At 51.2% G+C, this 14,866-nt stretch overlaps 5 protein-coding genes across 5 annotated transcripts; 1 reads left to right on the plus strand and 4 right to left on the minus strand.

The window, feature by feature from the left end:
* Positions 1–847: 847 nt before the first annotated feature.
* N7511_003133 (GMC family oxidoreductase) lies at positions 848–2,735 on the plus strand (the record flags this gene model as incomplete). The annotated part of the gene is made up of 3 exons (XM_057125558.1): positions 848–890; positions 987–1,703; positions 1,768–2,735. The coding sequence occupies 3 exons, from the start codon at positions 848–850 to the stop codon at positions 2,733–2,735; spliced, it is 1,728 nt and encodes a 575-aa protein (XP_056987717.1).
* Positions 2,736–3,371: 636 nt separating this feature from the next.
* Positions 3,372–4,600, minus strand: N7511_003134 (uncharacterized protein; the record flags this gene model as incomplete). Its single annotated transcript, XM_057125559.1, has 4 exons — positions 3,372–3,872; positions 3,924–4,192; positions 4,347–4,362; positions 4,583–4,600. 4 exons carry the CDS (start codon positions 4,598–4,600, stop codon positions 3,372–3,374), a joined length of 804 nt encoding a protein of 267 aa, XP_056987718.1.
* Positions 4,601–5,425: 825 nt separating this feature from the next.
* On the minus strand, positions 5,426–7,861 carry N7511_003135 (anoctamin family protein; the record flags this gene model as incomplete). Its single annotated transcript, XM_057125560.1, has 5 exons — positions 5,426–6,682; positions 6,727–7,158; positions 7,213–7,501; positions 7,563–7,716; positions 7,783–7,861. The coding sequence occupies 5 exons, from the start codon at positions 7,859–7,861 to the stop codon at positions 5,426–5,428; spliced, it is 2,211 nt and encodes a 736-aa protein (XP_056987719.1).
* Positions 7,862–8,248: 387 nt separating this feature from the next.
* On the minus strand, positions 8,249–12,722 carry N7511_003136 (uncharacterized protein; the record flags this gene model as incomplete). Its single annotated transcript, XM_057125561.1, has 4 exons — positions 8,249–8,912; positions 9,152–12,149; positions 12,212–12,662; positions 12,714–12,722. 4 exons carry the CDS (start codon positions 12,720–12,722, stop codon positions 8,249–8,251), a joined length of 4,122 nt encoding a protein of 1,373 aa, XP_056987720.1.
* Positions 12,723–13,599: 877 nt separating this feature from the next.
* On the minus strand, positions 13,600–13,857 carry N7511_003137 (uncharacterized protein; the record flags this gene model as incomplete). Its single annotated transcript, XM_057125562.1, has 1 exon — positions 13,600–13,857. One exon carries the CDS (start codon positions 13,855–13,857, stop codon positions 13,600–13,602), a length of 258 nt encoding a protein of 85 aa, XP_056987721.1.
* Between the last annotated feature and the right edge of the window lie 1,009 nt (positions 13,858–14,866).

Consider the following 14,866-nt stretch of genomic DNA (forward strand, 5'->3'; position numbering starts at 1 on the left):
AGCTTACTTGTTCAATGTTAGTCTGCTACAGTACAGTATACAGTGACCTGCCCCACATTTGGACAACTTCCATTCTACTGTATCTTCCATTTCCTTAAGACCCAAATTATCGAAATGATAGAATACAAATTCCAAGTTCCAACGAGGATAGAGTCAAAGCCCAAGTGTTTAGGGGCATGCTCTAGACCGCCTTAGTGATATGACTAATCACGCGCGTTGAAGGTGCACCTGGGCAGGTATTCTGCCGCAACTCCAAGAGGTACTGTAGTCTTCACCTGAAGGCTAATGGTCGATATCCACCACAGATCGTACCAATATCTCCTTAAATCTCGGTCTTCCCCCGAAAGCCCCTCTCTCGCAATCCTCAAACCTGGAAAGTGGAAAGTGGACTATTGCGATCGGCGGTACGCGTCCCGATCTTGTTAGCTCTCCTAGACCCGCCCAAGTCTTACACCTCACAATGTACGGTCTATAATCCCTGTAGACTCGGCTAATCATCGGCTCTGACAACGGATCTGGACAATCAGTCCTCCTATTCAACACATATTGCAGACCTGTCAAACTGACGGGTGACTTCATTCTTGCAGCATGATGATCGACGGTGGGGGCGATCCCATTTATGAGCCGCTCCACCAGCTTCAGTAGTTGTAATGGACCTCCGGATAGCCTCTCTGAACTTCTCCACTAAGGTTCGTGGCTTGAACAAAGCGGGGCTTTGGGGTCTGTCCCGTGTGAGACATTAGAGACTGGACTTATAAGTGATTCGACTTATAACATGTCGCTGCCTCTATCTTGACGACTGGGCTCTCCATTGATACGTATAAGTTATACTTGAACAGCAATCAAAATGAGCTCTGCGGAGAACAAGTACGACTTTATTGTCGTTGGAAGTAAGAATCTCTCAAGCTTACGAAAGCTGACTAGACTGCCACACCTTGGAAGGTGTCTCCGGAATTGGTCATGTTAACTCACCACTTCTTCAATAGGTGGCCCAGCTGGCTGTGCTCTAGCTGCAGGTCTCGCGAAATCCGCCCAAAGACCCCAAGTCCTCCTCCTCGAAGCCGGCGGCCGCAATGATGACCGACGCCTTCGCGTGGACGGAAAGCGCTGGACAACCTTCATGGAAGAGCAGGACCTAAACTGGGGCTACAAGACCACACCGCAGGAGCACTGCAACGGCCGAGAATTGGACTACTCCCGCGGCAAGGGACTGGGAGGCGGATCAGCGATCAACTTCGGCTTGTTCACTGTCGGCGCAAAGGACGACTATGACGAGTGGGCTGCCGGAGTCGATGATGAGACCTTTGGCTGGAAGCAGATGCAGAGACGCTTCAAGAATCTGGAGACATTCAATGGTCACATTGTTCGTCCTGAGCATCGGAAGTATGCTGCCGCCGCTGAGGCAGACCATGGACACACTGGTGGTTTGCGTATTGGATATGCGGAGAACTGGGAGAAGGATTTGTCGACGGTTCTAGATGCCTTTGAGGAGGCTGGATTCGAGCGCAATGCCGATCATAACTCCGGCAACCCGCTTGGTATGGCGCTGAGTATCAACTCTGCTGGACAGGGCAAGCGCACTACTGCTGCTGATTTGCTCGTTGGTGCGTCGGACAATCTGGCCATTGTCACGGACAGCCCTGTGCAGCGGGTGATTTTAGATGGCAAGAGGACAGTCGGTGTTGAGACCAGCAACAAGAAGTGTATGTTCTGATATCCCCCCCCCCCCGTGCAATATCCACCGCAACCACCTAACACATACTCCAGACTTCGCATCCAAGGAAGTCATCCTCTCCGCTGGATCCCTCGACACCCCCAAAATCCTAATGCACTCCGGAATCGGCCCAGCATCAGACCTAACCAAATACAACATCCCCGTAATCCACGACCAGCCCGCCCTAGGCAAAGGCCTGCGAGACCACTACTTCGCGCCCCTAATCCTAGCCCGCAAACCAGAAACCACCGACCGAAACGCCTTCTTCAAGGACCCGTCCGCAATGGAAAGCGCCATGAAGCAATGGGAAGAATCAAACACAGGCCAATGGACCCGCTACGGCTGCCAACTCGGAGCCGGCTGGTTCAAATCCGACAAGATCACCTCGTCGGCCGAATTCAAAGCCCTACCAACCGATGTCCAGGAGTTCATGAACCGCGCCACAATCCCCCACTACGAAATGCTCACCCACCTGCCCATGCACTTCTTCGCGCCGGATATGTTCAAAGAAGATTACAGCTACGTCGGCTTGGCCGCGTTCATGATGAACGAACAGTCCCGCGGCGAGGTAACGCTCAACTCGTCAGACCCGCACGCACCGCTGCTGTTCAACCCGCGGTTCCTGGAAGACCCCTTCGACCGCCGCGCGTGCATTGAGATGTATCGGCACCTGCTGGAGGTATCCCGGACGCCGGCGTTCGCGAAGGATACGGTGTCGACGCTGATTGGGCCGGCGTCGGAGTCTGATGAGGATATTTTGACCTTCTGGAAGGACTTCTTGTCGTCATCTTGGCATATGACTGGCACGGCTAAGATGGGCAGGGTCGGGGAGAAGGAAGCTGTTGTTGATCGCGGCTTTAGGGTTATTGGGTTGCAGGGATTGCGCATTGCTGATATGAGCGTTGTGCCTGTTTTGACTAACAACCATACCCAGGCTACGGCTTATGTTACTGGGGCTACGGCTGCTGATGTTCTGATTAGGGAGTATGGGCTTGATGAGCGGGTTACGGCGAAGTTATAGGTTAGGGTAGGGGTCTTGAACTGATGGTCGTGGGATAATGCTACATTGTCATGTAATCTTGCTAATGAATGGTTATTTTTCACTTTCACTCACGTGGGCAGCGTACGATAGCCATCATCATGAGCACTGGAAGGCACAGCTTGCTATCCGTACTACTTGACTTCTTTTACAGATGATACATGAGTATATGAATACAAATTAGATAGAATGTGATTGCATGGAAGGTATGACATATGCTAAAACAATAAGTTACTCCACTCTCGAGCACAACACCAAAAGAATAAGATCGAGAATTCTCAAAAACACCACCGATCCACCGTCCGGGCCCGAATTAGGACGATAGAACCACTATTCGCGCCACACACCATTACGCAAATAACAAAGACAAAACAATAACAGCTAGAACAGGAAAAAAATAAAGAAAAGAAAAGCCGAGAGATCCAGCCAGGCACACAGGAAAAAAGAGTGTAACCCTCTCAGGGAAAAACAGAAAAAATGTACCACCGGGGCTAGATAACGTTTATCAAAGACAAATGAAGACGCGGGTATCGAAAAATGATCGCGAGAAAGATAGCAATCAGACGCGCAGACTTGAAAGGCAGAACAAGTCAAATGGCGAGAGCAGGGTAGCATTATTTAGTTCACCATGGGGAGACCGTGGGTGTGAGACTCTTGCTTGCCAACGGAGTCCGAGCCATCGCCCTGGCTGTCGTCGGTGCGGACGCGCTTATTCTGCTGGAAGTTGTTGCCGAGGAAGTTAGTTTCGTCGGGGTGCTTGCGCATGCCCAAGCCTGCGACGGCGATCCGGTTCAGCGAGTTCATGTCGTCGGTCACGCTGGTTTGCTGCTGGCCCTGCTGTGGGGCCGAGGGGGCTACAGAAGATGAGCCGGTGCTTTGGACGCCGGCTGCGGCGAGGGCGATCTCGGCAGTGCGAGATTGCGTCAGGTCGATGTTTGCTGGTAGCTCGGGGACTTCGCCTTGGGATTCCAGGAGCCGCGATTGCAGGTTGATGATGTACTCGCGGAGCTGGTAGTTCTCGCCGGCCAGCTGTTTCACTGTGTCTTTGAAGTTTTCAATGTTCTTTACTTCTTCTTCAAGTTTACGAATGTAGGTTTCCTTGCGCTGGCGGAAGGCGCGCTGTTGGGAGTTTAGTATGATGCTTCTGGCGGGATATCAAAAATGACATACCTGGGCAGCACGGTTCTGGGCAGCGCGCTTGGAGGTGGACAGCTCACGCTTGCCATAGCTCTTGGAGCCACCATCAGAAGGAGGAGATCCCTGAGGCTGGGTAGGGGTTTGGGGGGCTCCAAGCATGGAGCCTGAAATTGCAGGATCAATATTGCCTTGGTCGCGAGGGCTAGCATTGTTTGGCTGGAGTTGCTGCTGCTGACCAGGGGCGCCCTGCGGGCGACCACCCTGAAGGTGGTGCTGGGCAGCTAAAAGCTGATCATGCAGGACTATATAAGGTACCTGTTAGCGGGTGTGAAGGTATAGAGGAGTCGAAAGTTGTGTCAAGTCGGCGTGGCGTGGCGTGCTTAAAAGCCCCCCTCCTTTGCGCTGATGCCACGACTTCACTATATAAGAAAGAAAGAAATATAGGCTTGAACGTACCCTGGTCCGCATGGTCCTATAGTAAACAATTAGCATGGAACTTCAACACAGTCAAGGACCCTTTCGACGCGGTAGGACATGGAGAAACAACGCGTCGCGGGGTTTACCGCGAACGGTCGCAACAACAGGAATCACGATGCCAAAGCCACCCGTTGTGCACGTCGCAGTAAGCCAGCGACGCGGGGGGTTCTGGGATATAGATCTGATGACAAACGCGTTCAAGATAGGCTGCTTACCTGAGCAGAGGTCTGCATGCTTGGATGCGGCGCTGGAGCAAGTGCAGGCTGCATGGATCGAGGCGAGTTGTGGGAAGAGGAATTGGGCAGTGGCTCAGCACGGCACGTCCAATCCAATACGAATTGCAAAGCAAAAGAGGGCTTCTTTGCTAATGATATCGAGATGCAGGGCAATGAGGTAAGCAGTTACAGATCCGATGCTGTAAGCAGGTTGGAGGGAGGAGAGGGATTACTTAAGGAATCTGAGTCAGAGGGCGACCTCGAGCTTTATGTAAGGGGTTGGTAAGCGAACCCCGGACTGGGAAGGCGGTGAGTGGCCTACCTCGGGGTATAAGGTGTTTTCGATTTCTCTTGATAGGCTTGATATCGTGATTGGCTTTGATTGCAACTTGAGTCCAACTGTGAATCGACATGGCCTTCCAATCAGACGTTGAGCTCACCGTCGTCCTGTCTTGCTGACTGTACACTCCGCCTGCATCCGGAGTCCGGGCAGCTGACTCCTGAGTCAGCATGACGTCATCATAGTTACGACCCGTGGACACTGGGAACAACATTAAAGTGTTTTACTATCTGAAATTTGCTTTTTGCTCTACAATAAACATACAGCGCTCAATTCTATGCTAAGAGGTATTTTGAAAGAATATACAAATTAGCTTGAACTCCTAGGAGCTACACACAGTCGGTACTGGACAAACACCGTGGATAAATCCACCCATGATACAGACTAACTAACCATCAAAATACTATACGTGAAGCTGAATACTAGAACTCTGCGCACCAAGCGTGATCTCGTATCCACCATCAAAATTCAGCAGATCATACCCTCCATACGCGCTGTAACTTCTACTGCTGCTTCTTCACGTTGTTCTTGACGGGCTGAGCGTGGATAATCCCAGCACCAATCTTAGCTGACTCGGCCCAGCCGTGCTGATGCATCCAAAACCGGTCCGCCGGGTCAACACCATGCAAAGACGCATGCCGGGCATCATCTTCAAGAGAAGCGCGTGAAATGGAAGATGAGTCAGGCACGGCAATGCCCTCGCCGTCATCCTTCTCATCATCTGTTTCAGCGTGTAGTGTGGATTCCAAATACCGCTTGCGCATGAGGTAACGCTCGCCACGTTCCTTACGAGAGTTTGGAGGTTCCAGACGAACCATGGCGGCTCGTACGGCATACCGCACGATCAGGTAGAGGTGTTCCGCGAAGAAGATTGTCAGGAGTAAGGCCCAGCCCTTTATATCTGTCGGCTCGCCGTTCGGTCCATGTGAGGCGTTGCCGCTGAACATATAGACTAGGGCTGCACTAGTGATGCTTCCTACCCACGAGAGGAAACCGAGGCTATCCAGCCAAGGGCCAATAGTGTCGGTGCGAAGTGGAATCGGGCGGCGGAATTCCATGCAGATCTTGAAGAAATCGGAGCGAAGCTCTACCCAGTTGTTCACGAAGAAAGAGAGTGGAGCAAGTGGCCAAGTGGGTGAGAAGAGGGCCAGGTATCCAAATTGGATACACATCTCACGCAAATCGTCGGTTACATCGTACTCAGAAAGCTCGACCTCGTTACGTACGCGCGTGAGGAACTTCACTTCCTCGGCCGGGTCATCGTATGACACTGCGGGTCGCTCGGGGGAATCTTTGTCGCCGTTGCGCTCCGCCTTGCCATTCCGCTCCTTGTTATACTTCTTATATTTGCGAAGCGCGTGTTGCTTAACAAAGGGAACAATGGTCTCCATAGCAAAGCCAACAATCTGTGCTGTGACAGTGAAGTAGATGACTTGGTTGCGGAGACGAGCAGGGTCTATCTGGAAGTGCGATTCCTTTGTGACGGCGTGCTCCTTGGATACGAAAGGACGGACTGTCAAGCGGAAGACGTCGAGATAAGGAACAATCAGACTGGCGAATGGCACGTACACGAAGGCCGTCAGGAAAATTGGAAGATATGACGTGATAAAGTTGATCACAAAGATCTTCTGGGTCAATGCCACATCATAGGCGTTGTTTGTCTCGTGGTTCTCGTAATCATTGAGCTTCGTTGCAACCGACGTCAAGATCGCACTCATAGTTGGAACAAGCGCCGATACAAGAATGGTGGGAATGAAGATCTGCAAGGTAAGCTTCGGTCCATCCACGGGTAGGATCATCTTACCAAGTATGTCTTCAGAGGCCCATTATAAAGCTCTGAGATGAAAATCTCAATAGCAAAACACGTTGCAATAATGGCGCCAAGAGCGATTGCCGCGACCAGAGCAAAGGGGATCTGAAGTAGCTGTCTTTGCATACGCTTGGTTGCCGGGAAGACGCCGTGCATCTCACCAGTACTCTGATCGCAGACCTCTTTCTCGGGCTTGAAATCTCGCCGCTTGGTTTGAACAGCAGAGACATTCTTAGTCTCCCATCTGCAGCTCAGATCCACCTCCTGGCGCTTCCAGTATTCCACGAAGATAATACACCAAAGGCAGTTCACCACTGTATAGATAATGGAGAACCCGCCAAGAAGGAACCAGCATGAGAATCCAAACACAGCTGGGAAAATCAAGAAGCGGAAATAGGACTGCAGGAACGAGAAATAGAAACCAACCTGCCATCAATGTCAGCCAGTAACTCTCAACCCCAATCCCAGATTCAAACATACACTCTCTCCAAACTTATTCCTAATCTGATCCAAATCATCTTCAGAAAGGAAAGTCTTCTGACTCCACTCCCTCATCCACTTGTTATTTGTTTCAACATCATGAAGCGGGAAAAGAGCAGAAACATTCTTCCACTGCCCATGACCAGGTGTAATCGCCGCACCACCTTCCTCGCGAGGAAGCGTCATCATATGATGAATGACCCGCAAGCGCTCAGCCTCCGTCTGGGGCTCTGTCGAGTTCGACGGCGTAGGCTCGACATTGCGAATACCATAGAGCCAGTCGCGTACTCTGAAATTCAAGATCAGCGCTGGGTTCACGTACACGATTCAAGAACGGCGACGTCACTCACCGCGACCGATACACCGCCCGCTTCAAGCGCTTCTCGGAAGCTTTCACAAAGACCAGCAGGGACACTTCATCGCCTTGACGGACCTCTGCCTGCAAACCAACCTGGGCGAGTGACTGGAGCAGCTTCTCGAGCTGTTCAATGGCTTGTGGTTTATCTGGGGTTCCGGGGGCGTTAGTATGCGACCTCCCCACGCTACATATCGGAGCTTATTGCAGCTCACCTGTGTCCCCGAAGCTGTAATGGATCACATAGTCCACATGGAGGTTCACCTCCTGGGAATTCTCTGTCGTGGCCGTCATCCTGGGAGGGTGATGAGGAAGAGTGGGTGAAAGTCGAGAATCGGCGAAAATCAAGGTGATCTGCGGGTCGACCAACGACGTCACTAAAGGCTTAGCTGGCGAAGTGACTGCACTATATTTTCCCTCGCAGCGATGAAGTTTATTAGATGATCTTGAACTGAATTTGGATATTTTCATGCGGAATGACGTGGATCTCGCTTTTGAACTTTTCAGCTCCTATTTTCCTGATTGCTCCCACCTTGGCCTTGAAGCTCTCCGCCCCTCGAATCAACAGATCACATCCATGACATCCCACTTCCAGATCACTTCCAGATCACTTCCAGATCACTTCCAGATCACTTCCAGATCCCAGGAAAGACAAGCCACATCGTGCATACGCAGAGATTCCTACGCCCCCTCGGCCAACTTATCCAACGCATCGCCCTCGACCATCATCTTCATCCACTCATCCATGCCCTTGGCTCCAACCTGCTCATAGAAGCGAATACTAGGCTCGTTCCAAGTAAGCACACTCCACTCCAGCCGGCGCCCCTTAACCTCAAGCACCTGTTTCGCAAGGTACTTCAACAACTTGAATCCGTATCCGTGACCCCGCGCACTGGGCTGCACGTACAGATCCTCCAGATAGATTCCCGGTGCGGACCGCCATGTTGAGTAGTTGTAGAAGTAGAGGGCCATGCCGACAGGGATAGGGTTGGGGGTTGTGGGGGTTGCTGGTGGGGTGATCAGGGCTGTGTAGACGGCGCCGCGTTTGGGGGGCGTGTCCGGGAAAGAGAGGGTTGCGAGAAGGGATTCTTCGGTGGCTTCGACTTCGTGTAGGGCTTTTTCATAGTCGGCAAGTTCGCAGATGAATTGGAGGATGAGGGGGACGTCTGGTGGGGTGTTAGTGCTGTTGGCGTGGGAGATGGATTGGTGATGCTGAAATAAGGGATTGGGGAGACTTGCCCTCTGGGGTTGCCAGGCGGATGGTGGGTTGGTCGGCCATGGCTTTGGAGAAGGCTGGTATGAAGTCCATTCTGTAGGGATTTTGACAGCTTTGGACGGCTCAAGTCTGGGGGAGAATTTGACCCACTGAGGATCTGGATCCAATGGAACTCCGCTACCAAAGAAATAGAAACTACAGCATACAACGTGGAGATAATAGGATCATTATGGTTCGCTACAGATGGTATGGTACACAATACACCTAGGGGTATATTACTTGGACATGATCGCTGACATCCACTTTTGTTCGTCCGTTCTTGACTGCGGTTAGTGAAGGATCACATCGAGAGAGAGGGATACGCTTACCGGTCAAAGTGTAGCAGCATTCCCAGTACAGGAATCAGCTGCTTTTGATAGTTCTTGTCCTTCTGCTCCAGGAACTGGAGGAGGACATTTTTCAAGTACATGTAGTCAATGGAAGCATTGCTGGGTGGACCAACGGGGGTCTCGCTTCTGGCCGAGGGGGATGCAAGTCCCCGGCGAGATCCAGAATCCATGGACGATCGCGAAGACTGTCGACCTGACGGGGAGCCACGCAGGCGAACATCCTCTCCGAGAGTCTTGTGAGACTTCCGGAGCTTCTCTAGCCGGGTGTTGGTCTCTTCGACGGAGCGACGCAGCTCTGCCTTGTCCTTTTCGAGGTCACGAACCTGCTTCTCACTTTCATCGAGTGCATCGCGCAGACCAGCCATGGCTTGGCGGATCTCGGTCACTTCCTGTGATGATTGCTCGGAGACAGATTCCAGCTCATCACGACGGCGACGCCAATCCTTTTGGGACTGCTCAAGCTCCTCCTTGTCCTGTTCGGCTGTGCGTAGGGCTCGCTCAGCCTCGCGGACCTTAGCCTTGAGTTCTTCCATTTCTCGGGCACGACGTCGGCCTTGGCTACTGGCTTCATCTTCAGCGCGGTCCCGCTCTTCGATGGCGGCCTCCATACGTTCCTTGAATTCCCGCACCTTCGATTCCGAACGACCCTCGATGTCATTGAGCAGTCGGCGCATAGTTTCAGCTTCACGGGTTCGCTCGCTCAGCAAACGATGGGCGTCGGCCAGTTCTTCATCTAGACTCTCGCATCGTTCACGGGCCTCCTTCATCTGCATTGCCACCTCTGACGTCTGATCACGCATGCTGTTCATCAAACTTTGGGCGCTACTGTGCTGCGCGGTCTTCAGCTGGATTTCTTCCCGGAGACCGGCAAGCTCCTTGTTCAACTGAGAGATCTGATCATCCATCTCGCGCATTTTGGCACGAGTACTCTTCAGTCCATCCTGTGCCTTGGAGAGATCACCACTGAGCTTATCTCTGGCATTGATAGCATCTTGCTTTTTGCTTTCAGTGGCGCGCAGCTCGGACTGAGCAACGCTGAGTTTCTCTTCACCCTTCAAGCGGCTGTCAGTCTCTTGTCTGATCTTCTTGTTCAAAGTGCCAACTTCCGTGTCGCGTTCTGAGATTTTCGACTTAGCAGTCTTCAGCTCGGTGCGCAGATCCTCGTGCTTGCCCTCTAGAGCCTTCAACTCGGAGTTCTTGCTAGTAAGAGTCTCCTTCAAGTTCTTCAACTCTGAAGATTCAGCGCGCAAGTTTCGCAACTCGGGTTGAACCTTCTGAAGAGTTTCGCGTAAGTCTGTGAGATCCTTGAAGCGAGTGGCAGCCAGCTGCTGGGCGGCAGAAAGATCGGTCTCAAGGGTTGCCGAGCGAACCTTGAGGCTCTCAAACTCATCTTTGAGAGAGGTGTGGATTTTTTCCGAGTCGGCTGAGCTCGAAGCGTTACTTGTGCGAAGGTCGACCAATTCCTTCTCGAGTTTGGTGATGGTTTCTTTAAGGGCTGTCTTCTCTGCGGAAAGCTCCTTGATCTGATCCTTAGCTGCGACGTGCTCCTGGCCTATGTTGACAAGGTCATCGCGCAGAGACTCAATTTCTTCCTTGAGGTTGTCTTCGCCCTTCAGCTTGGCACTCAAGCGGTCAATGGCCGCTTCCTTCTCCGACAACTGTTGCGTCAACGTTTCCAGCTTTGACTTCAGCTCATTTAGTTCGTCGGAGGCTGGAGCGGCGGCCACTGGAGCAGCCTTGTCCTGTGTCGGTTGCTCCGTGGGGGCGGCCTCAGCGGACTTGGTTGGTTCTTCAGTCTTTCCACCCTTCTTCTTCTTCTTGTTCTTCTTCTTTCCTCCGCCACCACCGACAGCTGCTGCTGCTGGAGCAGGTGGGGTCTCTTCTTCAGTAGGAGCAGGAGTAGAGGCAGTAGGAGCTGCCTCTTCTTCCTTGGCTGGAGCCAAACTCTTTCGGATCTCATCAAAATCGGCCTTTTGTCCGGCGGAAAGCTTGTCCTTGGCGGATGTCCACGTAGTATTGTCCTTCAGGTTCTCGTCCACAAAGTCGACAATCTTTTGGAGCTTAGTAGAGGTCTCCGACTTCTGGCCAATCTCCGTCTTGAGGTCTGAGACGGTCGTTTCGGTTTCCTTGAGCTGGGATTGAAGGCCGTCAACCAAACCCTGGAGAACAACCAGTTTCTTCTCACCGGCCTTCTGCTCCTCCTTTGCTGAGTCCAATTCCGAGACGAGCTTCGTATCTGGCTTTGGCTTCTCGGAAGCCTGATTCTGGAGCTTTTCAATTTCCTCGGCCTTTTCCTGAAGCTGCGACTTGAGCTCTTCAACTTCCTTGGTGGTCGATTCAATAGAAGATTCGGCTGTGGCAAGCTTCGCCTTCAAGTCGTTGACATTATCCTTGTCAGCATTGCTGGAAGTCTTAAGAGTTTCAATCTCCGCATCCAACTTGTCTTTGGTTTCGCGCAACTCAACGAGCTCGCGAGTGGCTGTCTCGAGGTTCTGGACCATCCCCTCGGTCGACTCACGGGTGACAGACATGTCGCGCTTGAGATTTTCGACCTCAACCTTGAGGTTGTCAACCTCCTCTTGCTTCTCCTTGAGTTCCCCCTCAAGACGGGGAACTTCATTATCAAATGAGAAGAATTCCTCACTTGTTTCCTCTGTTCCATCCAATCCCTTGTTCTGGCCAGCTTCAGGTTTCTCCTGCTTCTCTTCCCTCTGCTTGAGTCCAGTTACCTCATCCAATGCATCCTTCGTTTGTTTCTGTGCTTCTTCCATCTTCTTTTTGTAGTCCTCCCTTTCGATAGTGACACGTTTCAATTCATCCATGACCATGTCGCTTTTCAAGGCCGTTTGGTTAAGGTACTCGGTGAAAGCTTTGGGCTCGCCAATCGAGGTGAGCGGTGTATTTTCGCGCAGGGCAGCCTCGAAAGGCTCGATGGATAGAACGCGCGAGTGTGCCATACGGTATGCTTTGAGCAAATCTAAATGCACCTCGGTTAGTCTCAGTCGTCGTGCGCGGTTGCCGAAACAGGCAGTTACGTACCATGGTATCGCGCCTCAAGCTTATCGAGTCTGCGGAGCTTAGCTCGGACATCGGGTGGAAGCTCAGTCGAGGACTCCTTGGGAGGTTCAGCGTCTTGGGCACCGGAGGCCTCTTGCTCGGATGACTCCGCAGGTGGTTTGCCCTCCATTTCAGCAGATTCCTCCTCTTTGGCTGCGCTTACTTCTGATGTAACTTCTGGAGTGTCGACTTGGGGAGTGTCAGGTCTGCTGGAATCATCGTCGTCCCCGATGGTGAATTCCGCCTCGAATTCCTTGGGGTCGGGGCCTCTGACGGGAGTGCCGGTGTTGCGTCTTGGGCGGTTGCGCCGACTCGGAGAAAGGTTGCGGGTGGGTGGGCGGCGAGCGGAATTGGAGCGGGAAATGGAATCTTGAGCAGACTTTTGTCGGGCTTGTTCCTCGGCGATGCGAGAGTCGATGGCGTCGCGGAGGCGCTGGCAATAGTGTTAGTTCGACGCAAGGCACCAGGTCGGGACAAACATTACCTGAAACATCACCGCGGATCGATGAACCAACTCTACCAAATCAAACGCAAGAGTAAGAACGTCGACCAAATACAAGAGAAGAATGAGTAGAAGGCCTCGTAAGGGAGTGAGGGGGAGCATTGGGTTTGGGAAGGCCAAGGCGGAACTGCCATGTGGAAGGGGCTCGGCTGACCATACGCGGCTCTATCTATAGACCACTTCTGCTGGATTTGCTTGATATTGAAGGCAATTCACGCTAACAAGGGCTTGATATGTATTCCTGTCTAGCTCTTATAAAAATTACAGTAAAATCATTAAGAAACGGGATAGGCCTTCCGATTTCAACAAAAAATATCCAATATATATTTCGTATATCAGGTACAACGTTGAGAATCGTTCCGGCCGGCATGATTCACGTTAAAAATGAGATAACTTATGTCAAAACAACCATGGCGAAAAAATGGCAGCCTTTTTTCTTTCAACCGCTGTTTTGTATTGCCAGGGTGCACCGGCATCATTTTGTAGTCCTGGTGGGAAAGGGGACGGATTCGGCGAATACTTTGAAATTAGACAACGGCAGTCGACAGCGGTTTGATGAGTTCCCTTGAAAACATCGAGCATCCGCAAGAGGGAACTGCGCTGATATGATTCTTCTGAAGCACTTTTCTTTTGTTTGATACGATGACTTGACATGCCCAAGCGGCTCGAACAATCTGCCTCTTTCAGGCCGTGAACGCTTATTTTTGTCCACTTCAGACGGATGGTAATTGGTGAGTGATTATGAGATTGCTTATAGCATTGGTAACTCGTTTTTTACTCAGTCATTGGAATACTTACAAAGCTCACACAATAACAAAAATCTCTGGAGAAAAAACAGTTTGGTTTTTCTAGTTCAAGATACATAGTCTCAAGACAGTCTCTGTAAGGTTTCTTGACCTTTCTCATCCAGAACTGGGTATTGCCTCAGATTACGCATATCTGTCCAAAACGCCTTAGCATTTTCGTGCGCCTCGCCATGTACGCCAAGGCGCTCCTGGAGCAACTTTTTCCATTCGACATCCATATCAGTAAACCCCAACGAGGCCGAAACATACTCATACCAAATCGGGAAAAAGGCAGCGTATTCCCAGTCGAGTATACTGACAACCTTTCCGTCTTGGACCATTATGTTCCCCAAATTGAGATCGCAATGCATGAGCACATAGGGCTCGCACTTTGGCAGACGCTGCTTTAAGTTCCGTAAAACTTGTTGAGGGAGATGGTGAAGATTAAGGGCCAGGGCATCCCAGAGCTCTTGGTCGGAGTGAAACGGTCCGCGGGGCTCAATATCGAAAAATAGTAAGCCCGGATAGCATGGGCTTTGATCGATGCATTGGATGGAGGTTGAGGTGACGGATCAAAGCTGCTTTCGGATTTTGACGACTTGATCCGCGATATCTGTTTTCTGGTGTATTGACAAAGAAGGCCATGCATCCTCAAGCGTTTGACCATCTATACGTTCGCTCAAAACGAAGTACCGCCCGTCGCGATCGACCCAATCACGTAGAACCTTTGGGACGGGGACATCAGTATAGGTCGCCAGATAGTTCAATGTTTCGACTTCAATTTTTGCTTTTGGACCCTCGTCGGGTCGATCTTTCAAAATCACATCTGAACCGATGGACCAGACGCCCCGTGTAGATGCGCCGTAGAAGAGTTTGAGGTGGCTAGTATAATGACACCGTTCTTCTTTGTCAAGTGTCCACCCGCATGCGATACAACTCTTGTCGGCTGGTTCACTCGTTGCGGAAAGGTTGTAGAAGGAGACAAATTTGCTGCAAGGGATGGATTTTGACTGAAAATTGAAGGGAGAAAAGAAGGGAGCAAACTTCTTAAAAGCGGAGAGGTCTTTGCTCAGCACTGCATGTTTTCGTGAGACCGACCACATATAAGACTATCTAGGTTCAAGCCCTAAATCAACATAACGATCTATGCTGCAAACCTGCGCCATCTTAGTAAATATATTGTTAGATTTCTAGTAGATTACTCTTTTCGATAGATTGAGAGTACTGTTTGTGCATAAATGTGTACCAAAAAATGGTTGGTTGAATAGGTAGGTTAAACAAAGAAGCAAAGAGCAGCGCCAACTACTTAGAACAACAATTAGAATAGAGCCTATATACTTGGGGTTTTTT

The sequence above is a fragment of the Penicillium nucicola genome (assembly GCF_028828085.1).
Source record: "Penicillium nucicola strain IBT 29836 chromosome Unknown utg000002l, whole genome shotgun sequence".
NCBI classification, from domain to species: Eukaryota; Fungi; Ascomycota; class Eurotiomycetes; order Eurotiales; family Aspergillaceae; genus Penicillium; species Penicillium nucicola.